The 25,705-nt window shown below is 38.5% G+C and overlaps 1 protein-coding gene across 2 annotated transcripts in view; it reads right to left on the bottom strand.

Moving 5' to 3' along the window:
- Positions 1 to 21,668, bottom strand: part of RAB3IP (RAB3A interacting protein) — a 53,380-nt gene extending 31,712 nt beyond the window's left edge. The window contains exons 1-3 of one of the 2 annotated variants that reach the window (XM_049782767.1): positions 21,535 to 21,668; positions 4,057 to 4,332; positions 2,914 to 3,172 (exon numbers count right to left, since the gene is read on the bottom strand). In XM_049782767.1, coding sequence (XP_049638724.1) covers positions 2,914 to 3,172; positions 4,057 to 4,307 — 510 coding nt within the window. In that variant the 5' untranslated portion in view covers positions 4,308 to 4,332; positions 21,535 to 21,668. The remainder of the gene's footprint in view (positions 1 to 2,913; positions 3,173 to 4,056; positions 4,333 to 21,534) is intronic. The other variant, XM_049782766.1, reaches the window with a different exon arrangement.
- Positions 21,669 to 25,705: the final 4,037 nt, after the last annotated feature.

Raw genomic sequence — 25,705 nt, 5'->3', positions numbered from 1 at the left:
TGAGGGAAAAAGAAAGCCTGTCTCGAGTAAAGGTGTGGGTGGGGTGGGGAGTAGGTAGATCTGGGAAACTGGTGGTGGGAATCCTGCACTGGTGAAGGGGGGGTGTTCTTTACATGACTGAAACCATACAACTACAATCATATTTGTAATCACGGTGTTTAAATAAAGATAATTAAAAAAAAAAAGAAACTCTGCTTAACGGTATATAAGACGGGGCCCAGGGGCCAAGTGGTCTCAGGTGCAGTGGTAGAGGAAAAAAAGGGGAGCGGGGATAGAACCAAATATCCAAGCCAAAGTCAACAACAGTGGAATCAAGTGACTCAAACTTGTGACTCAACTTTAAATGGGCCTGTTATACTACCTGGCAGGCTTGGGGGCCAAAGGTGGTGACTGGGATACCCTCTGAGATCATGGTGGAGGGAGGTTGGCACTGGTGATGGAACTGGCCCTGATTCATTGTCTGAAACCCAACCATGAGACTATGTAAATCACAGTGGTTTCTATAAAATTAAAAAAAAAATAATAAAGAAGGTAGATTCCAGAGAGGTACATTTCCAAAGGGGCATTAAATTAAATAATTTTTCTAGGAAGGGAAATTTATTTTTTCTAGATCAAATAAATTTGGGAACCTCTGATATAAACACTGCACTTAAAAGGCAGATATCAGGATAAAAATAGATACATGATATTTATAAAAAAAAAAAAGTCATTTAAGGGCTGGATCAATATTACAATGGTTAAGGCACCTGTCTTGTATGCAGCCGACCCAGCATCTCATAGGGTCCCCTGAGCACCGCCAAGACTGATTCTGAGTTCAGAGCCAGGAATAACTCTTGAGCACCGCTGGGTGTAACATTGTTCCTTCCCCCCCCACACCACCACCAAAAAAAAAAAAGTCACTTTAATTGAAAAACAAAATAGGCTAAAATGATGAAAAATAAAAAAAACATTAACTATTAACTATGTATCCTCTCTTAAGAAAATAATTATGGGTGCCCGGAGAGATAGCACAGCGGCGTTTGCCTTGCAAGCAGCCGATCCAGGACCAAAGGTGGTTGATTCCAATCCCGGTGACCCATATGGTCCCCCGTGCCTGCCAGGAGCTATTTCTGGGCAGATAGCCAGGAGTAACCCCTGAGCACTGCCCGGTATGGCCCAAAAACCAAAAATAATAATAATAATAATAATAATTAGGGGAAAACAGCTTATTAACATAATTTTAAGTCACAATTTGCAAACTGATAAAGTTATTTCATATTCAAAAGTCCTCTTTATTCTTTTCTTTTTTCTCTCTTTTTTTTGGTTTTTGGGTCACACCCGGCAGCGCTCAGAGGTTACTCCTGGCTCTATGCTCAGAAATTGCTCCTGGAAGATTCGGGAGACCATATAGGATGCCGAAATTCGAACTGCATGCAAGGCAAACACCTTAACTCCATGCTATCTCTCCGGCCCCAAAATGTCCTTTTCAGATCCTTAAGGCTAATAATATTATCTTATAGTCTTGTCAAATACCACAACTCACCTCAGCATACCCTTTCTTTCTTCCCTTTGGGAAAAGCTAAGAAAAAGGCTACTTAATTTTCTTCTGATAAAATATAGTAACCCAAAACCGTTATACACCTGCTTGGTTATTTAACCATGATACATTCACTGAAACAATTAGAAAGACACTGTCCTAGATTATGCTAGAAACGGAGGATATAAATGTTATACTCTCAAGAAACATGTCTTGTAGGGAAAGTATGGGAATATGCTTGTGAAATGCCATAGTACACTGGAAATTTCACCTAGAGAATGTTTATCCTGTCTTCTCAATTTTCTAAATCTGAATCGTCTAATTTCACCTAAGCTGTCAAACCTATATGGAGAACTGTTCACACTGTTCTTTTATAATATTTTTGTGTCAGTAGGATCAGTAGTGAGAACCCCTTTTCTCCTAAAATTAATAATCTGTCAACCAGTCCTGCTACAAGTTTGCAAACTTTCTTGATCTTCTTAAAGAACAAGTATGTTGCCTCATTCATTTCCTATTATTTTTGTAGCTAATTTCACTGATTTCTGCTTTATTATTTTCTTCTTGCTTTGGTTTTTTGGTTATTAAACAAGATTGAGGATTTAGAATTTTTCCTTGGAAAAATAATCTAAGTATTTAGTGTCATAACCTTCTCCCCAAAATTTATTAACAGTCTCGTAAAAAGAGGAAGAAGAGGAAGACGTAGCCAAAACTATGGGAACAAATAAAAATTTTAGGATGTTTAAATAGGAAATAGAGTAAATTACCAAAAAAAAAAAAGTTTCAGAAATATTTAAAATAGGTAATCCCGGGGCTGGAGAGATAGTGCAATGCTAGGGCATTTGGCTTGCAGGCAACCGACCAGGAGGGACCTGGTTCTATTCCTCACATCCTATATGGTCCCCCACGCCTGCCAGGAGCGATTTTTGAGGGCAGAGCCAGGAGTAACCCAAGTGCTGCCGGGTGTGGCTCAAAAACCAATCAATCAATCAATAAATAAAGTTTTAAAAAAATAAAATAAGTATGCCCTCTCCCCCACCTGCCTGAGACCGACATTTTCTTCTCTTTCTCTCTCTCTCTCTCTCTCTAAAAAAATAAGTAATCCCATATAGAGGAAAAAGCCACACATAAAACATAACCCATCAAATCTGCATTGCAGAGGATGCCTACCAGACAACAGAGGACCAAAAAAATAAAGACTCAGAAACTCACTTTTCTTATTAGTTCTCTCAAATCAATTTCTTTAAAGTGAATTTCAGAAATTTCTAAACACTGCCCAATGGAAGCTAAAAGTCTGTACATAAAGGGTGAGGATTCAAATCAATTTCACCATTTAAGTTGCACCATTCTATTGATAAGTACCCTGAACATATGCTAGAATAAAGAATCGGTGAGCTTACCCTCTGAGCTTTTGCGAGTTCTTCTTTCAATCTTTCGTAGCCCTTTTCTCGGACCTCCAAGACAGATGGACTTCGTAAACGGGACAGGCTGTCAAGACTCAACCCCAAAATATCTTCACTGCCATCGCAAGCCTCTGGGATGGTAGCTCCCTGTAAAAATTCCCTCTCAGCATTACAACTATCCTTTCTCGTAGTTAATTTAGTTGACCCAGCTGCGACTTCAGAGGTAGAACAAGGTGCTGGATCTGCAGCATGAATGCTGGAAAGAAGAGTTAGAAAATATCAGCATTTGCTCAAATAAAAAAGCACAAACAGACAGGTCTAGAACTGCACTATACTATTAAATGTGCTGCCTAAGTGTACTATTCAATGAACTGTATGTCCTCAACCAAAGCAATCCTATGTCTAGTCCTTAACAGGGACTAACAGTTACCATGTTAGATAGCAAAGAAAGAGCATCGTCATCACAGGGAAATCTTACTGAATAATGCAACTCTAGAAAAGAAATTGGAAACCTAAGTCAGGCCTAAGTCCAACCTGCTACCTTTTACTGTCAGGCCCATAAACCTGATAAAATTTGTTTGTTTGTTTTGGTTTTTGGGTCACACCTGGTGGTACTCAGGGGTTACTCCTGGCTCTGCTCTCAGAAATCCTGGCAGGCTCGGGGACCAATGGAATGCCAGGAATCAAACCGGAGTCTGACCAGGGGTTTCCCTCATGTAAGGCAAACGCCCTCCCACTGTGCTATTGCACCTGCCCCAAACCTAACAAAATTTGAACTAAATTCATACTGCTTCCTAATGTTACCAGGCCCAAAAACTATTCTCATTTTTTATATTTTTTGGAGGCAGGAAAAAATTACAGAAAGTTCAAATTCAGTGTCCACATGTGAAATTTTGTGGGGCATATTCATTTATGTAGTGTTTAGGCTATTTTTGCACTTTAATAGCAGTTAAACTTTTGTGACAGGCTATACGATCTGCAAAGCCTAAACGGTTTACTACCTGACCTTTTATGTAAAATCTGACCCCCACTCTCAAACATTATTATGCAAGTTTTCTGAAATAAAACTTAAAACAGGATAACCAAAGTGCCCATCTGTTTAATGTGACACTATAAAATTATCTTCTGACGATATCCTACCTGATGCCGGATATTTCTGCACAATTCAAATGCCTGGGAGATGAGTACACAGGTTGTGTAGGAAGGTCAGAAACGTCTAGTGCATTTGCCTGGATAGGTGCTGAACACAAAGCTGAAGGATGTGGCCGAAAGATGACACTGGGTGAGGTAGTCTGCTCTTGAGTTCCAGGTTCATATATGCCAAGGAGGTCCGGGGAAGTTGGTGAAGCAAGGTTTACTTCATGGAAGCCTTCCAAGGGGTCACTAGCCATAGCAAAAGCCTCATCATAGGATAACCTGTGTTTAAACAAAATAGCTATTTTGAAATCATAGCATTCACAAGTAAGGAGTATAAAGTATAAAAATATATTTGAGTACATTATAAAGTATTAATGCTAGAATAAAAGAACAAAACCATAACCATTTAGCATGTAAGTCTTCCTCAAAGTACAAAGATGACATAGGCAAACTATCTGATTTGGAATATACTTAGTAACGATAGCAAATACTGTTGATGTGAGTATAATAAGCAACAATGAATTAAAATGTGCAACTGGAGATATAGCTGGGTTGGTACTATGTTTCAGTGAATAAAGTTAGGAATTTTGGGGGGCCACACCGGGAGGTGCTCAGGGGTCACTCCTGGCTCTATGCTCAGAAGTCGCTCCTGGCAGGCTTGGGGGACCATATGGGATGCCAGGAATCAAACCCAGGTCCATCCTGGGTTGGCCTCGTGCAAGGCAAGCGCCCTGTCGCTGTGCTATCACTCCAGCCCAGAAATATTTTTAATAGAAATGTTTTTCCTATATTGATTCCAATTTTCCTCCAATTCCAATTTAGAACGGCAGAGTTCTAACTTCCTTGATTGTTTCTCATATGCTAAAAATCTTATCCTAAATGACACTGATATATTAGCTTATTTACTTAATCTTATCGTCATTTCAGAGTAGCAATACCAATACTCATGACTCTTAAAATAATGTTTTCAGAGGCCAGAGAGATAGCATGGAGGTAAGATGTTTGCCTTGCATGCAGAAGGTCAGTGATTCAAATCCCAGCATCCCATATGGTTCCCTCCCACCCCCACCCTGAGCCTGCCAGGAGCGATTTCTGAGCATAGAGCCAGGAGTAATCCCTGAGCACTGCCGGGAGTGACCCAAAAACCAAAAAATAATAATGTTTTCACTTACATATTTTCATGTTTAATATTTAAATGACTTGCAATAGCTCTTGTATATTGTTCTATCATCTCAGTGAACAGCCAAGTTCAATGATCTTACAGAGTTTTTTAAAAAATTAACTTTTATCATCTACATGGTTTTCAAGTCCAAATTCAGACTTGTGAAAAGACTTATCCTATTTTTTTTTTCAAACACTCCTATTTTTAAATGTCAATATACTTTACTACATATGACTGCAGTATATATAGACTCCAGTAAAATTTCACAAATTGATCCAGCAATATCCATTATGGGTCCAAGACCCAACACAGAAGAATGTGCTACATTTCTCTCAGCCTTAAATCCTCTAAAGGTAAAATGGGGATAATAATATTCCCTCTCCAGGTTGCTGGAAGGATTAAAGGCAATAACCTAGGGAGAATATTTTATATTGTTTATATACTTGGTACATAGTATGTCAATAGACATTTTTAACATAGTCATAAGAGAGAGCATGAATGCTTCAGTTTTTCCATAAGTGAAAAATATTTATTTTATGTAACTATACAGTTATGTCAGTTTCAATAAAACTCAAAATTAAGATTAAATTCCCTTCACTTTTTTATTTGTAGAAATTACAAATAATTTTTGTTTCCCATTGTCTATAAAAAAAAAAGTCTAAGAAGAAAAATCCAAGGTAATTAGTAACCTGAACCCAATCCAATCTCTCTTACCATCTCTGCCTGCCTACAATAGTACCAGAATGGCAGTGAATGATGCCTTTGCAAAACATCATTCCCAAATACAAGCACCAATATAGTACACCGTTTATTTTTCTTTTAATTTTTATGGTGCCAGGGATGAAACTAGAGCTTCCCATGAGCAGTTTACCAGAATGAGCTACATTTCCAGTTTGTTTCTTCATAAAATAACCTCCACAAAACCTTCATTAAATAAAAAAAAAAAAGTTTATTCTTTAACAACTTTATTAAGGTGTTGAAAATAAGACAAGCAAAGATCAACAAATGCTAAAAGTTTGTTATTTTCTCAAGAATTACAGATTATCACATTTTACATGTAAGATTTCCAGGTTCAACCCAAAGCACAGTAGCCCCCCACCAAACATCATTGTGAATGGCCCCAAATCACTGGCAAGAGGGGAAAAATAAAACTATGGGTTGAAGAGATAGTACAGAAGTTGCAATTGCATACAGTTGCATACAGCTGGCCTGGGTTCAATTCCCAGTAGCCATTTCTGATCCAGAGCACAGAGCCAGAAGTAAGCCCTGAGTGAGCACTGCTGGATGCGGCCCAAAAAATAAAGTTACAAATAACTCCATATCACAGACCACAAAGGATATCATTGAAAATCAAAACCAGAACTATGTCTATGAATTTCAAATCCAATAAATGTTTCATTTACTGCAGAAAATACCATTTCAGCCCTCAAGATAAAACCAGTCCTATTTTACTGCCCAAAATATCCATTATTCCAAGTGACAGATTGTAGCTAAATTTTTTCAATTACGTAACACTTAACTATAACTTTATTTTTTTCATTCAAAAGAATGTTTTTCACTTCTATTTTTTTTTGTGCCACACCCAGCGGTGCTCAGGGGTTACTCCTGGCTGTCTGCTCAGAAATAGCTCCTGGCAGGCATGGGGGACCGTATGGGACACCGGGATTCGAACCAACCGCCTTTGGTCCTGGATCGGCTGCTTGTAAGGCAAGCTGTGCTATCTCTCCGGGCCTCACTTCTTTTTTTAACTTTATTAATTTATTGACTGGTTGTTGGGCCACACCCAGAGGTGCTCAGGGGTTACTCCTGGCTCTGCACTCAGAAATCACCCCTGGCAGACTGGTGGACCATATACGATGCCAGGAATCGAACCGGGTCCCTCCCTGGTTGGCTGCATGCAAGGCAAATGTCCTATCACTGTGTTATCTCTCTGGCCCGTTTTTCATTTCTTATTCATCATAAACCAAGGAAACATCTAGCCCTGATAATTTTACTTTTACTGGGATATAGTTAACCAAACAATTCACTGTAAGGTAAAAAAATATTTTCATTAAATTTTGACATATGATCAGTAACTATTTATGACACTTCCTCTATCTAAACTTCCTCTATCTCTAATTCACCTCTGTAGACCTTAGAGTTTCACTAAACCAATGTGAACACAACCGCATTTCTGAAAAAATACAAAGTGGTACAAATCTTACAGAAAGAAAATTGGCGAGCAAAACGAGATGCTAATTAAATCTAAGGTCCAGCATGTTTACTTTTAGGTCTTTATCCAAAGCTAATTACCAAAAGGGGGAGGGGGGAGAGCAGACTACCAGTATTAGCACAAGATTGAACTAACCTACATCTTCATAATGAAGCACTATGCAGCTATTAAGTGAATGTCTATATAATGGTCTGATAAGTTTCAGGAATAAGACTAAAATATATTGGGCCTGGAAAGAGAACACAGCAGGTAGGGCATTTGCCTTGCATGCAGACAGCCAACCTGAGTTCTATCCCTGGCATCCCATATGGTCCTCTCCACCTCCCAGGAGCAATTTCTAAGCACAGAGGCAGAAGCAACCCCTGAGCACCACCAGGTGTGGCCCAGAAAACAAAATTTAAAAAAAAAATACTAAAAATATTTTTTAACTCAAAATATTTTTAAAAGACAATTACATAACAAACTACTTTTCATCTAAGGGGAGACATAAATTTTATTCCTATGTACCTAAAGCAGACATATGTATAGATATTGATATCTTAAAACCAGGATAAATCAAGATAAATTGATGGTCTACAGAAAGAGGGCCATGAAAGAAAACAATATATTAAATATGTGCTAAAAACAAAAATAAGTGAAAAATTTTGGACAATGGTGAGCAATAGGTAGAGGGAATTTACAGACTTATAAAAGGCCCAAGAAATACAACTCAAGTTGGAGTTGGATTCTCTTCGAATTAATCAACCATAAAAAACAATTGTTAAATAAAATATTAAATGAATACCAAAAATTTTAATAATGTTTAATTTTATAAATATTTCATTAAAATGGTTCATTTTATAAATATTAATTGCATAATCACATGTTTATAATTTAATAAATAAGATTAAATAAAAGAAAGCTGAATACTGAATTTAACTGGCATTATAAATTATCAACTTTTAAGGGTAATAATAGTGTGATTACATGAAAAGTCCTTGTTTTACAAACAGAGTAAGGCATTTACAAACAAAAGTACTTGGTTTTACTTCAAAATACTTCTCCATTGGGGAAAGTCCCAGAGAGGAAGGAAACAGTTGAATAATCCAACTAATTAAAATCACACAGGACAGAATGGAAGATCTCCCACTTAATAGCAGCTGATATTCATTATTCTCTAGTCTAAATGGAGAGTTCCAATACATGCAGAGTTGAGAAAATTGTAGCAAGACAGGCTAGACCTATAACCAACTCCACATTCTAAGCATCTCAAAGTTTACTCCATGAGATAGCAACACTTAGAACTGCTTGGCCATTCCACAGTTTAAAAAAAAACAAAAACAAACTACTAAAAAGTTTCCCTTTATGTTGAATTTCAATACATCATCCCAGCGTCTACCCTATTTTCTACATATAAACATAACTATTTCAGCTCTTCTTTCAACAAGTGTTTACTGATGTCCAACAAAGTGCCAGGTTCTGGGGAAAAGAAAAATCCATTTGATTTTTAAGAACAGTGGGAATTCTTAAGCTTTTTCTGCCCACAAGAAATTTTTAAGCCACCCCAAGTATATAAAATAGGTGTACAAATCAAACTTTACAGATAAATCAAAATCATAAATTTATTTCACAAGTTTTTGATGACTCCCTAATAATCCCCACATTTAGTTGTGTGATCCTATATGGGTTGTGTGTGACCCACAGTTTAAGAAGCTAGGAAAGGGAATGGAGAGAAAACAGAGTGGGCAGAGAATTTACCTTGCACTCAGCTGATCCTCCGGAGTTCAATCCCAACAACCACAATGGTTGCCTGAGGCCTGCCAGAAATCATCCCTGAGCAAACAGCCAGGAATAAGCCCGGAGCCAGGTGTGGCCCAAAACCAAAAAGAAGACAAGCAGCTCCGACACAGAGCAGTGATAGAAAGTGATAAAAATCAGGAAAAAAATTGTAAGGAGTACTAAAAGACTGCATGTGACGGGTAAATGAATCAGTGAGGAAGATTTTCACTCCAGAAAATCTAAAGCCGAAGGCAAAACCTAAAGTAGGAATACAACAGAGCATGTGGGAGTGTCCAAGGAAGGGGTGGCACAAGGCATTTCCGAGAAATACAAACATGTCATAAAGTGGAACATGGTCCGTGAACCTAAGACACAGGACTCCAAGAGAGGATGGCCTGAATTCCGTTTCTGGTAATCTAGTAATCTCTGCATAATAGCCCAGTGCAGAAACCTGTCTCTCAGTTTTCTGCTGTGCAGGAGAACTCAAAAACAATGCCTGCAAGCACTAGGACAATTCCTCCGAAGAGTGTCTCTACCAATGTTTTTGTTCCGGGAGACAGATTTCAAGACTACAGAAAGATTTCAGGACTAAAGTGAGTTCCCTCTTCAAGAATGTGAAGTTTTCATAAACCTTACTTAGTTGGGGATGAGTCATCAATGATCTTGGGCTGAAAAATCTTTTATTTGAAAAATATGGAGAACTTACGAGATTGCAGAGCAGTTAGAGCACACGCCTGCCATGCCCTTGACCTGGGTTCCATTCGCAGCACAGCGTGGGGCCCCTAACATTGTCAATAGTGCCCTGGGTATGCCCAGCAACTGCAGGGCTCCTGCAGCATTGCTTCCTTGGGCCTTCTATTGAACCTGCCCAGTCAGTAGGCCAAGAACTGCTTGTCGAGGCCCCTATACCTCCTTGAGCATCGTTTGGGAATTCCGTGTCCACCCCCCACAATCTTCCAAATAAATAAAATGGTATTTTTAAATTTTATATGATATTTTAAGTCTTCTGGAAGTAAACTAAATACTGGCATTTTCGACCAGTAGTGTCCCCTGCATTAACTGAGTGATTTTTAAAAATTGAATTTCAATTTAAGATTATTTCAATTCATAAACTGACATCAGGAATCATTACCAATATGTGAAAAATTAACCACATTAAATTCTCCTGGGTAAATACCGATAGTTTGGTTATTTTTATTATTACTTGGTCTCAAGTAATACAGCTCATTCTTAGTCAACATAAGAAGTGGATTAGGGGCCAAAGAGAGCTGCAAAGGCGCCGCATAGGCCAACATCATATTTTGCAGGCAGGAGGCCTGGGTTTTATGCCAGCACCTCACAGGAGGTGAACCCTGACAGGAGGGAACCCCCGACCCCCGCAGTAGCCTCTTAGCACCACTGGCTGTTGCCAAAAATGCAAAGATTAGCTTTATCTAATAAATGCCAAGGAAGACCTAGTAAGCTGTTACCAAAAAGTATTTTGTAACTGAAAACAAAAGGCATCACCAAGGAACCAAAATTAAGATGAACTATTCTGGTATTTTCAATAAAACAATTGAAGACACTGGATAAAATGCAGGCTCATGAAGTGAAGGAAATCAGTCTGTATCAGTAGTTAAAAAGAAAATAAAATCCATTTTTCACAAAAAAGCACACTCCTCCCCTTAACTGACTTTAGTAAGTGAAAAACTAACTATTCACTTCCATAAAAAAAATTAGGCAGAATTTATCTTTTCCCCTACCAATTTAAAATCTAAAAATTTTTGATTATGCAACTGCTAAAATTCTTTTTTTTAATTATCTTTATTTAAACACCGTGATTACAAATATGATTGTAGTTGTATGGTTTCAGTCATGTAAAGAACATCCCCCTTCACCAGTGCAGGACTCCCACCACCAATTTCCCAGATCTACCTACTCCCCACCCCACCCACACCTGTACTCGAGATAGGCTTTCTTTTTCCCTCATTCATTCACATTGTTATGATAGTTTTCAGTGTAGTTATTTCTCTAACTGCACTTATCACTCTATGTGGTGAGCTTCATGTCATTAGCTGTACCTACATGGGAAGATGGGGGAAGTAAGGGTTGGGAATGAGGCGCAACTGCTAAAATTCTTGAGTACTGCACTTTGGAAAGGAAATCCAACACAGGAGGTTGTAAGGTATCACAGCAGAACAAAAACAACAGTAGATTGTAATTTTGACCATATTCTAAGTTATTCAACCCCAGGAACCTTAAATATTTGCATCAATTTGGTGATGGAATTTAGAATCCTGAATAATCCTGAATGTGAAGTGAGTAGATTTCCCAGTTAAAAGGTCAGGGTTTGATCTCCCAATGGGAATAATTAGTATTTGTGCTATTTCACAAAAGAAAGCTTATAGACTACAATCACTCTCAAATTCTAGTTTGACCATTTGCTTATAAGAAGCCCCTATTACTCTCCCTAAATTTAAATTGTTCTGAAAGATGAAGGTAAATTGTATCCTACAGCTATAAAGCTATAGAATTCATTTGGGCAGTATATATACGAGCCCTTCTACTTCTCAACAAAAACTATTACTAATTATAACAACTTTAAAGGTGTTTTCTAATACTTGTCAAATATTTTCCTTATACTGAATCAGCATAAATATTATCAAAAACAAAATATGATGGCTTTGACTTAAATGCATCATTGAAGATTAAAATCTAATCAATAGATATAATAAAATGTATTAGATGAATATACAAACATCATTTATTCTATCTATATAAAATTTGTTTTATTAAAAAAGAAATGAAATATTTCAAAACAAGTAAAAAGAAAATGCCTAAGGATTATTTTCCTCTTTCAATATATTGAGATTTTCAGTATTTTGAGATAATTTTCAATATATTGAGATAAAGAGTAAGAAGATCTATACAAAAAAAAGATCTAATACTTTTTATTTTAGTGCCCAAGTAATATTAATTTAGTATAAATTATGGAGAAGAGGGCCAGAGAAATAGTATAGAAGATCAGGCACCTGCCTCACGCACAGCTAACTCAGGTTCCATCTGGAGATTCCCGTAGAGTCCCTGAACACCATCAGAAATAATTCCTGAGTGCAGTGCCAGGCGTAATCCTTAAGCACCACCATGTGTGGCCTAAAAAAGTATTTCACTGAAAAAATTAACTGCTCAGGTAAGAGTGATAACTCAGGGATGGGAGTGATAGCACAGTGGTAAGGTGTTTGCCTTGCACGAGGCCAACACAGGCCAGACTCTGGTTCAAATCCTGGCATCCAAATGGTCCCCTGAGACTGCAAGGAGCGACTTCTGAGCTCAAGAGCCAAGAGTAACTCCTAAGTACTGGGTGTGACCCAAAAAACAAACAAACAAACAAAAAAAAGAGTGATTGCACAGTAAAACATTTGTCAAAACCAAATACATACATTAGCAAATTTTAAAAATTAAAAAAATCAACAGCTAGTTCAACATTATTTAATAAGTGTTAAAGATTTTGTTATTTCCATATCTTCAAATCTGGGAATATATTTAATATATTTTATATTTAGTATTATTACCAATCATGAGCTTAATATTTTTTTTAATTTTTAATTATGAGAACAAAGATGAAAAGAAAGAGGACAAGGTAAAGTTACAGTGGAAGGACAATCACCCATAACATAATTCTCAGAAGAAGTCCCCTTGCTGATATCTAAATTTTGAACTTTCAGCCAAAGAACATTAAGATAAATAAAACAGAATCCATGTACAATTACTTTGTCCCTCAGGCCCCCAGATTGTAACACATTATAATATTTCTTAACAGCACACAAGGCAATCTAAAGCCATAAAACTTACATAACTCCTTAAACATTAGAGGCATAGTATTTTTTACATTTCCATGTACATGCATATTGAGCTTAATATTTTTATCATTTATCAGGTCACAGATATAATAATACAGCAGGTAAGGCACTTGATTTGCATAAAACAGACATGGATTTGATCCCTGGCATCCCATATAGTCCCCTAAGAACTGCCAGGAATGATTCCTCAGCACAAAGACAAGAATAAACTCTGAACACTGCTTGTCATGGCCTAAAAACTAATTTTAAAAAAATGATCAATTATACTTATTCTAGTTAGATGAAATGAAGACTGAAAGTTTTAACTCTTCAGGTCACATCTGGTACTACCTGTTAAGAAAACAGGATTAAAGAGATGGCACATACCTTACTAAGAGTCACTAAATCATTACAGTGCCAAGGGACAAAGAGCATTTCAAAGAAAAGTAAATGTTAGATTTTAGACGCTAAAAAAAGAAAACAATAGATTGGAAAGGAAATAGGATGGTCAAGGAATAAGTGTTTGGTATAAAAAAAAGAAAAGAACAAAAAATAGGCTGAAAGGCAGGTGACAGATCATTAAAAGTTTTGTTTTTACATGCAATAGATGACTTTGAGTCACATCAAGTTTATTCGTTTTGAAAATTTCAAAGCATCTCTTCAAAATTTTCTTCAATTTTAATTTAAAGAAATTGAGGCTTAGAGAAATTAAATCCAGCAGTCAATAAATTACACAATTGAATTCAAACATCTGTATCTGATTCCAACATCTAATTTTATAATAAGAACCACAAAAACACAGGGTTGGGGACCATCAAGCCTAACTTACCAGCCATATAGGGCGCAGTCAAACAACCTGGTCTGACCCTATACAACGTATTTATTAAAAGTTGGCTGCTTGAACCTGTCTTCCTACATTATACCATATAGTTTACAAATGATTTTATACACATCCATATGGCTCTTGACAGAAATAAGCTTCCCCACATCCTGAGTAAGAGCTAAAAATGACTGGAGGAAAAAGACTAGGACTCAAAGGATAGAGATGATCTCAAAGGTAGGTTGGCCAATGCAACCTTATGAAATAAACATGTGCACAGAGCCAGAAAATAATCTATTTAGGATAGAAAAATAGGGAGGTCATCTAGTTGGAGCACATGCTTTGCATGCAGGAGGCCTGGATTCAGTCCACAGCATCATATATAAATAAGCCCCAGATCACCGTCAGGAATGACCCTTGAGCAGAGAGGTGACAGGAACTCGAAAGCACCAACTGCGTATGACCAGAAAAGTGTTGATCTCAAATAATGCTGTTAAGTCCCTGAACTACTCTTGTCTTTCAGAAAGAAAGCTTCTCTATGTACTGCTGATGAAATGAGCATCTGCTACTGCTTTTTGCAATATCATTTCTGCTATATTCTCTTCGGTATCATAGTATGTCCTCTATTTTGCTACTATACTGGGTGCAAAATATTTATTCGGACTCTTATAGGACTTGGAAAAAATACATATAACCATCAGAAGTTTGATTTTACTGCACTGTATTAAAAATGATTATGAATATTTGATTCTAAGAAATTATAGGTAATGCCTTGATGTTTTAAGTCTGTGACAGTGTTGTACTTAATAACTGAACTTACCTTGAAAGAATAACACATGGAGGGAAGAGGTCAGAGATAGCACAGAAGATAAAAAATTTGTCTTGGGGCGGTGAGGTGGCGCCAGAGGTAAGGTGTCTGCCTTGCAAGCGCTAGCCAAGGAAGGACCACGGTTCGATTCCCCCTGGCGTCCCATGTGGTCCCCCCAAGCCAGGGGAAATTTCTGAGCGCTTAGCCAGGAGTAACCCCTAAGCATCAAACGGGTGTGGCTTCAAAAATCAAAAAAAAAAAAAAAATTTTTGTCTTGCACGCGGCTGACCTGGGCCTGCCAGGAGTAATTTCTGAGTGCAGAGCAAGAAATAGCTCCAGGTGAAGCCCAAAGACCAAAAGAAAAATAAATAAAGAAACACACATGGTTCAGCTAGTACAATGGGTAGAGCCCTTGCCTTACATATGGCTGACCCAGGTTTGATTTCCTGACCACCATCAAAAATGATTCCTGTGCACAGAACCAAGTGTAAGACCTACAGGTATGGCCTGAAAACCCAAAAATTAAATAAAAGACACAAATTAAATCCCATTTACTAATTTCACAGACTAAACAAACAATATGACATATTGAAGACTATTAGTGATCAAATTCTTAAATATGTTCAGAAAATGCTCAGTACTAGGCTTCTGTTTCTGTTTTGGGGTTGTTTTATTTGAGGGGGGGAACCCCACACCCATCAGTGCTGAGGACTTACTCCTTGCTTTGAGCTCAGGAATTATTCCCAAGGCAAGGCAAATGCCCTACCCACTGTACTGTATTAATCAGACCCCTAGGTTACTAACTCTACTTAATTACAGCTCCTTGAAATGAAGGATTAAATTCCAAGTTAATTATTAACTCCTAGTCTACTTCTAAATAGCAAAACCTCCTTATTTTGTACATGCAAAAATATGTCAACTATACATTCAATACGCACCAAAGTATATATTTTGGATACACTGACAATAATGAGTTCTATAGAACAGCAAAGCAGTGATTCTGGATTATCTCTGTTTTAAATTTGGTTATGTCACAAAGGACTATCAAGATGAGAGAAAGTGTGTTTAGAAATTTGGGAAACATGGGGCCAGATGGTACAGAGGATAGGATGCTTGCCTTCCATGCGGATTGACCTGGGTTTGATCCAAGGCATCCCAAATAGTCCCCTTGAGCCACCAGGAGTAACCCCTGAACATTGCCAGGTATAGCTCGCCTTACAAACAATGAAAGAAATTTGAGAATCCTGAACATTTCATCAAAAACTTGCACCAGAAAACCTTATAGTTGTACTGTCATTAATCAGTGATGTGAACCTGAACAAGTCACTTAATTTGAGTCTCAATTTCAACATCTATGATGGTAGTAGTTAGCTTTTCAGCTTACATTTGAGAAAATCAAATGGCTTACTTATCAACACAAAAATGTCTTACAGACCACAAGGCACAATAAAATGTGCAATGGTATCTCTATGAGTAAGTGAAAGAAAAAATAAGAATATACTAAATGGCCTGTCTTACAAACCAGAGGAAACTTTTTCAAGAGGGAATAAAGAGAAAAACAAGTCTTTCTGATGTACGAAGTTCAAAAATAATTCTCTTCCCAAAAGGGATTTAATGTGTTTTACTTTCTGATTTTCACTTTTTTTTTTTTTTTTTTTTTTTGGTTTTTGGGCCACACCTGTTTGACGCTCAGGGGTTACTCCTGGCTATGCGCTCAGAAATTGCCCTGGCTTGGGGGGACCATATAGGACACTGGGGGGATTGAACAGCGGTCTGTCCTACGCTAGCGCTTGCAAGGCAGACACCTTACCTCTAGCACCACCTTCCCGGCCCCTGATTTTCACTCTTATTTTGGTTCTTTTTACTTCACCCTGATCTATCAATTAGGTACATCCTAAAAGCAAGTTAATAATGTTCTCTAATATTGATAATAAATTGTCAAACTATAATTAACCCATTCATTAGCTCTAAGCCATCCTATACATGCTTTATTATACCTCTAGAATACTTCGAACATTCCTGAATAATTCCTATATATAGATTGTCAACTCATTTACTTACATGTAGAAGTTTACCGACTTCCACTAAGTCCAGATTTGCTGGACTTACAAATTACTCAGGAAACCCAAATTATTTCAATAATGTTCATTCTATTTCTTCTAAGGAATCATAGCTTATGAGTACAGCTACTTCATTATATGTATGCTGCTTATAATCTAAAATAAAGATTATTTTTATGGTTTTTTTTTCTATTAAATTTATGAAACTAGCTCTTTTAATTGTGAATTGAAAGGGAAACCAAAAGGTTAAAAACAGATATAGTGAAAACAATATGAATATTCCTCAGAAAAATGAAAATTGAGCTCCCAGGAGATCTGGCAATACCACTCCAAACACAATACAAAAAAAAGCTTTCTGCATTCCTATATTTATTGCTGCACTATTTACAATAGCCAGAATCTAGAAACCACCCAAGTATCCAACAACAGATGAGTGGCTAAAGAAACTGTGGTACATCTGCGCCATGGAATACTATGCAGCCATTAGGAAAAATGAAGTCATGAAATTTGCTTATATATGAATGGACATGGAGAGTATTATGCTGAGTGAAATGAGCCAAGGGAGAGAGAGAAGGATAGACATAAAATAGTCTCACTCATCTACAGGATATAAGAAACAGAAAAGCCATTTGGTAATAATATCCAGAGACAACAGAGCTGAATGTTGGGAAGACCATGATATAAAGCTTAGCACAATAAGTGGCAGTGCAGTTAAAACACTAACTGCACTCACTGACAATACCATGACAATGAATGTGAAAGAGAGGAGCTGAATACCTAACTATCCCACAAACAGGCAAGAAGTAGGGGTGGGAAAGGGTAATGAGGGACAATGGTGGCAGGAAAATTACACTGGTGGAGGGTGGTATACATTCTATGTCTGAAACTCAACTACGAATATTTCTGTAGCCATGGTACTTAGACAATTTTAAAAAATAAAAAAAATAAAAGAAACAGCTACCTAGCGGAAAAAAACATATCAAGTTACTGTCACCCATTGTTAATTCTTCTCTTCCTTTGATCCCTCAATTACTTTCCTGATCCCACTGAACATTGACTTTTCTCCTGTTAGACCAATTTCAATACATCCTAACATTCATCCCCCATCATCTGTCATCAAACAGTAGAGTGACTGCAGGCTTCTCAGTTCCATGCTAAAGCTTAAAAATGAGCTGCTACAGCACTACTTACAAGAGCCAGAATCTGGAAACAATCCAGATGCCAGACAACAGATGAGTGGCTAAAGAAATGTGGTACATTTACACAATGGAATACTATGCAGCCTTCAGAAGAGATGAAGTCATGAAATTTTCCTATCCATGGATGTACATGGAATCTATGATGCTGAATGAAATAAGTCAGAAGGAGAGAGATAGACTCACTCATCTGGGGGATTAAAAAAAAAAGATATTATCGTAATAATAACCAGAGACAATTGAGATGAGGGCTGGAAGAATCAACCCACGATATGAAGCTCACCACAGAGTGGTGAGTTCAGGTAGAGAAATAACTACAGGTAGAGAAATAACTACACTGGCAACTATCATGACAATGGTAGTGAGTGAGAGAAATAGAATGCCTGTCTTGAAGACAGCATGAGGTGGGGGAAGAGAAGGATGGGGGATATTGGTGGGAAGGTGAAGGGGGTGTACTTTTTGTGACTGAAACCCAACTACAAACATGTTTGTAATCAGGGTGCTTAAATGAAGATATTATTTTTAAAAAAAATGAGAAGCTACATTGAGACTTAAGCCCTTTTCTCAAAGCATGTAAATGCTAAAGGAAAAGAATGTCTACTCAATGAACTATTCACAGATATAACATAATTATTAAAACTCCATATCAATGACCTAAATAGAGGAACGTTGAAGTGCTGTGAGAGCAAGAAATTGTTATAAAAAGTACTACCAGGAGCAGTGGCACAAATGGTAGGTCGTCTGCCTTGTGCGTGATACCCTAGGACGGACCTCGGTTCGATCCCCCAGCGTCCAATATGGTCCCCAAGTCAGGGGCAATTTATGAGCACATAGCCAGGAGTAATCCCTGAGTGTTACTGGATGTGGCCCCTCCCCCCCCAAAAAAACAAAAATAAATAAAAATAAAAGTACTGCCAGGCTAAATATAAGAATAACAGTACATGAGAACTAGTTAGAAAATAATTTTTTAAGTATAAATATTGGATTACCAGATGTTTAATAATTTAGTAACCAATCTACTTTGTTGAACTGCGTCCAAAACTGAACTCTATTGAGAAGTTTTAGCTTGAAAAAAATGGAATCCCTTAGAATATTTCTCAAAATCTTTCATGCTTATTTCAACATGCAAATCTCTCATCACTCATCCATCCTTCCCACTCACCAACTATTCTGTCTTATTTAACATTAAAATTACAACATATATTGAATATATTAAAATGAAAGGTGTCTGAAAGGTGCCTTCTAAACTTTGAGGAAGGTACAAAAAGTCCAATCTTCCCAACTCCTCTCCAATTCCTTCCTTGAACTCCCACTGTGACCTGCAGAGTATATACCCAGTGAATAGGATTTAAAAACCTCTGGCAATACATACATTTAGAATTACATAGTCCACAAATATTAAGTATCTCATAAAAGCGAAATTAAAAACAGTTCTTCAGCATCACAGCCTACACATGAGGTGGCAGAGTGTAGTGATTAAGACATTAAAGACAAACTGCCTGACCTCCAACCTCCTCCTGCCATTTAAGTAGCTGCATGCAACCTTGAGTTAGACTTGGAGCTTCAGTCTCAATCTTCTTAACTATTAAATGGGCTAAAGTAACACCTGATTCCTAGAGCAAACTGAAAGAAAATGAGCTGATAAAATGTTTAACCCAGAATGAGATGTATGGTAAACGTCCTGGTATTATCATCAGAAAACCTGGGTTCTTTATAACAATATATTTGGATCCTGTGACTTCTTAGAGTTACAAAACTCCATTATAGGAGGCAAGACCAGGGACAGAAAGGAGCAGGTATGGGCATTCATTCTGACTTGTATTTGGTGTACTCCCAATTTTCAATCCTATCTTTGCCATCCACCAGCTGTCTGACCACCCACAACCACCAAATAACCACAGACAAGCTATTTCAGCTTTGAGACCCAATCACCTGATTTGTGAAATACCAGTAACCTCACTTCTCTTCCACAAATGTTCCAAGGACTACATTCAAGAAACTGTATACGCCACAAGTATACTGCCCAGATAGAAATTGTTCCTTTCTGCACACCTCGTATGAAGCATCTCAATTAATTCTCATTGAAGGTCATGGAGCTCCAATTAAATCAATCCACATGAAAATAAAAAAAAAAAGGTGGGTTGATATGGGTCGACCTAATACAACATTCATTTACAGGTGGAGAAAAGAAACTCAGAGAGGTTAAGTGGTTGGCTGAATGTTCTACCCAGAGTTTCTGCAGACTTAATCATTTTTCATTTCGCCAGTTCCCTCACCAGTTGGGAGCCCTGCTCCAGGAAATGTGTGTAAAATGTATGTGAGAAATAGTCCATGCTGCAAGTTTTTGTTCCATTTTATTAAAAAGAGAGGGGTTAGATTTCTAAGAACTTTCTCAATTTAAAAATTATCTATAGCACGTCTATGTGTGTGCTGGAGAGGCTGACAATTAAGAGAAATTAGAAGAAGAAAAAATATTAAAGGCAGCATATACACAATTCCAGTCATTCAAAAACACCCCCTGGATCTAATTAGAAATCCTACTAATTAGAAACAACTCAAAGCAGCTGGACATCAAAAATGGTCACCACTCTGGTGAAAGACTAAGCATCGCCAAGCAAGCAGTTTATCAAACATACATGGAAGCTTTACTGTAAATAGATTCATTTTAGTTCACAAAAGTAGGCACTCAAAATAACACTTTCCTTTTTCTTTGAAGGGAGTTAAAAAAAAAAGAAAAAAAAGCTTTCCTTCTACATAGTAAGAAATTCACTCTAGTAGTAAAATCGTAGAACTGCTCAATGTACCTCAAGGGCTGGTTTTCTTTTCTTTTCTTTTTTTTTTTTTTCCATTAGGTTACATAACCAGATTTAACATCCAAGAGTTATTCAAGCGTGAAAAGGCCCTACCCAAAAATGCACAGTACTGGTAGTAAATAAACAGCAAGTGTCCACTGCACAAGACCCCATCAAACTGGTGCAATTTATTAATATTTAACGGGTAGCAACTATCTCCTATGCCAGCTCTACAGAACGACTGTCTTCTCTCCTCCTTGAGTTGACACCCACTGGTTTTTATTTGTTTACGCGTCTGTTTTGTTTTTGTTGCTGGAAGGAGCAAAAAAAAAAAAACTGAGGGTGAGGATCAGGACTTGAAACTGGGTCTTTGCAAAGATCTTAGTGACTTCTCCAAAGGATGATGGCAATACCTGGGGCCAAGGCTTGCATGGTTTTTGCCCTGCATTCAGAGAAGAAATTTGAAAAAAAAGAGAGTTGTAGGGGTGAGGGTTGGATAAAGAAGAGGTCACCCAGTCATTGCATGAATGGGCTCCATTTGCAGTGCTCCTCCAGCCTGGGAATCCAGAGGATCCTAGTTCCCTTCTTCTCCCCCTGGAGCCAGTCCAGATCCTCCCTTCTGGCATGCCATCCCCCAGGCTGCAGCAGCACCCACTCTGCAGCCTCCCTCCAGGGCCCACCCAAGAGACGTCCACCCTGCAAGGGCAAGGGTCCGCCCCCCCCCCACGGGGTTTCCCCGGGACCTTCGCAGGGGCGACCTCGACCCGGAGGTGGCGAGTTCGAGACCCGGCTCCGGCACTTGAACCCCGGGCCGGCGAGTACCCCAGGCTTTTCCCTCCCCGCCGCCGCACTCACCGGACGAACCCCCCGCCGTCGCTTTGGGGGGCTCTCGGGCGCTCGCAGAACCGCCCCAAGCGCGCCCCGCGGCAGCCCGAGGCGATGGGGGGCGAGCGCGGCCGACGCGGGGCGCTGGCAGCCTCGGAGGGAGCGTGAGGCCGAGACTGCGCCTGCGCGGAGGGAGGGAGGGAAGGAGGCGCGTGGGCGGAGCGTGCTCGAGGCGTGGGCGGGGCGTGCTCGGGGCGTGTCCAGGGCGTGGGTGGGTTGTGGAGTGGGCGGGGCTTGCTCGGGCGTGGGCGGGGTTACGAGGGGCTCTCTCCCCCCACCCGCTAGGCCTGCTTGCTCTCGCGCCCCCTAGCGCCAGGTAGTGGAATCGTCGCAGGCCCAGGGGGGCGCGTCTCCCTGGGAACTACTAGCTGAAGCCTAAGCCCAATTGTGTGCGTGGCCAAGGGTTCAACTTGGGACCTCGGGGAAAGTCTCCCCCATTCGAAAATGTGTCCTTTTGTCATGAGTTCAGATTAGCCAGCACTAAAGTGAGACTAGGGGGTCTGTACCTCTGCAGGTGGATGTTGCAAGGGTGGGAGTCCTCCAGCATGAATGGGGGTGCTGGGAGGAGGGGAGAGACTTGATTGATTGATTGATTGAACCCAGACCCCAACATTTCAGAGAGAGCATTCGAGAATATCTTTTATTTTTTATTTTTGGACCTGCCTCTTTTCTTGGGTGCCAATTCTTTTTTTATCAGATCTCATCCACCCCTCTTTTGGGGGCCTCCAGGCTAGAAAGAACCAAATCTGATCAATAAAAGAGTAGATCACCGTCTTGACAGGCAATTTATAGGATAAACTATATGAATGAATTATGCTGGATTTGAATTCACCACCTACTGGGACCAATTTGGGCAAGTTCACGTGCATTTTCTCTTCTGTAGCTGGAGAACTACTTCTCTGATTTAGAGATTAATTGGTAAGATGTGGAAAACAGCATCCTACAGAGGACTTAATGAATCGAATCATAGTTTTTATTGTGAATATTATCACAGTAGACACCCAAAGTTTAAACGGAAACCTAGAACATCATTAATTACTGTTTTACCCCCCTCCAGCCTATCAAGTTCCATACATTTTAATTTTCAAATAATTCTTAAATCTATCTCATGTTTGCTGCCACTAGCTGTGACATACTTCTCAGTAGACTTCTAGCTCTTCTTCCTCGCATGACGCTACTCATGTCCTGTTTGAATGTTGTGCACTCTTCAGACACTGAGCTGCATCTGTGTTACTGCAGAATACAGAAGAGGAAACCATTACAATTTCCACTATGAGGACTCAAACATAAAAATCGAATGTTCTAGTAACAATCAGAGTGAATGAAGTCAACATTTAGCAGACTACTTATGTTGTCCAGTCTTCCAATACTCTCTTCATACATCCTGCTCTAGTTTCCTGCTATCTCCTGACCATTCACCCTCTCCTTACATAACTAATTTCCTAGCTAACTACCCCACTGGAATACTACGTCATTATTTAGCCCCAAGATCAGTTCTGTTGTGATCACTTTCTGTTGCTTACCACCCAACCTTCACCAATAATCACATAGATATGGACAAAGTGCCCTGAATTGAGCTTTCATAGCCCCTAACCTCTTTCTACCTCCTTTGAAATAATTATAATCACTGTGGTTTGTCCAATTTCTTAATTACTATGAGCTCTTCATAACAAACACAGACTTGACTTGAAGTAGGACTAACTCAAAAACTGCTATCTCTGTAAAAGAGATACTTGCAGATGTACTATGTTGGTGTTAAATGCTTATGGACTTTATTCTACATAGAACCAAAGAAATTAAGCTCCAAGGGATAGTGAGCTTGCTTTGCATGATGGAGGCTCAGAAGCAGCCCCTGTACTGAGCCAAAAGTAACACTTGAGTGAGTGAGATGGGGTGTGGCTCAAAGCAACCACAAAATTTACTTTTGCAACTCCTAAATAAAAGCAGATTCATCTCTAAAGTGTGTTTCTAAACTAATCTAATCTCAATTGCCTGATATCAGAATGTAGGCCCCTCTGCATTTCAGGCTCTCTTTCTGATTTGCAACATACAACAGAAATATTTCAGGGTTGACTGAAGAGCTTATCAGTGTTCCCTGTAGTGATTATACCACTCACTGAGGGGCTCTGAAACTATCCAATAGTAGCCTTTGGTCAACTTGGATGGGTTGGGGTAGGGGTCCTTTCTGAAGGCAAACTTCCGGGGGGAGGACATTGAGTGTTTTGGGTTTTCTTCTGAAAAGGGGGTAGTAGACCAAGTTTGGGAACTGCTTCTTAGGTTCTAAAAAGTATAATCCCTTCAAAAGGATTTATTAATTTAATTTGGGAGTTGGCTTCAAATTAAGTTTATTCCAAAAACACACAAACTTCTATCAATTAAACAAATATGTTCAGCATGTAAATTACCTGCAGTAGGAGGAAAAAGAAGCCAAAACTCCCTCAATCTTGCCCAGGATTTCAGTTCTAAGTCCCAGCCTCTTCCTATCAATTACGAAGAGTAATAAGAAAATCAACCTTCTGGGGGCTGAAGAGAAGTATGGAGGTAGGGCATTTGCCTTGCATGCAGAAGGATAGTGGTTCAAATCCCAGTATCCCATGTGGTCCCCAGAGCCTGCCAGGAGCAATTTCTGAGTGTAGAGCCAGGAGTAGCCCCTGAGCATTGCCAGGTGTGACCCAAAAACAAAAAAAATCAACCTTCTTTAATTGAGGTATTTTCAATTATTATTAATAATCAGTCAACTTCCTTTACTCGGGTGTTCCCAAAGTCCTGCTTCCATAATTGGGGAGGAAAATATGACGTGCTAATTTTTAACCTCCTGTTTTAATATATGTGCAGCTGAAGCAAGCACTTTCTTTTTACTTGTTCAGCATCCAGTAGACTTTTGGAAATCAGCACAATAATTCAGGTTGGAAGGGGAGTACTTCACTGTATTCAGTCCATGTGATGCAAGCAGAAGTCAATTCTCTCCACCTTGGGGGTAGCATGTGACTCAGATTAAACCAGCCAAATCCTCCCAGTGATTGATTCAGGATAAGCAAATAGTTTGAGAGCAACCAATAAAAAAATTAATTCTTGGAATTTTGAAAATGAATCCATGAGGAGTGCTGAGATAATCTAATGTAAGCCTAAGGTGTTGGCAGCCATCTTGCCACTTGATGGAGATTATATCTGAAAGGGGAGCAAATAAGGAGAAGGCAGAACTGATCAAAGAAAAACTAAGTGCAAGTCTGATGACATTATTAGAATTCTAGCTGTCACAATAGCTGGAGGCACTGAATTTTTCAGTAACATGACCTCTTAATTTTATCTTAAGCCAGTTAATGTCAGGTTTTTCTAGTACTTTCAACTAAACAAACAAAAATAAAGCTAGAAAAGATGATAACTCAAGGCTCTGATCAAAGTTTATCATCTATTTTATGTCAGATTAGCTATACTACACTCTGATAAATTTTATCTTTTAGAAAATCAAATCTGTGTTCACAGAAAGTATATTTTATTTTATATCATTGGGAGTGCCCACAAATTTACTATGAATGTTCAAAATAATTAAAGTTTTATAAAACATTATATCTGAATGAGACTTTTAAAAAATGTCACCTTAATATGTTTTTCACAAAAGGAAACTGAGACTTAGAAATATAAAGTGAATTTTTAAAAATTTCTAAAGTTAGTTGCAAAGCTATTTTGTGCTGGTCTTACATTTAGATCTTTGGAACAGTGTATATTTCCATGATATCATTCTGACAAGTACAGGACACATAAAAAATGTTAATATATTTTAAGAACACACACAAATACAAACAGTTTCCTCTGAGATGACCATTTTGAAAGGATGATATAATTTTGGAAACATAGGAGTACCAGAATATTCAGCACACTCTTGTTTGAATTGATGGTCTTTTCTATACAACATTGCTCATACATTGTACATTCAGTAAAACCCAGCCAGATGGCTTGCTGTTAACAACTTGAGCTGGAAGATATAGATCAAACAATCCTAGATGATTAGATTGTATATGAAGAAGGGACGTCAATAACAGAAAAGAATCCACAACAGGGATTCTCCAGTCTTTGAGTGAAATCAGCCTAGACAGTTAATTTCCTTTGAAAATATGAGTCTAACTGTACACACAGAGAATGA

Source organism: Suncus etruscus, chromosome 11, assembly GCF_024139225.1.
Source record: "Suncus etruscus isolate mSunEtr1 chromosome 11, mSunEtr1.pri.cur, whole genome shotgun sequence".
Taxonomy (NCBI): domain Eukaryota; kingdom Metazoa; phylum Chordata; class Mammalia; order Eulipotyphla; family Soricidae; genus Suncus; species Suncus etruscus.
The sequence above is the reverse complement of the archived record's forward strand: the minus strand, read 5'-3'. Positions and strand labels throughout refer to the sequence as shown.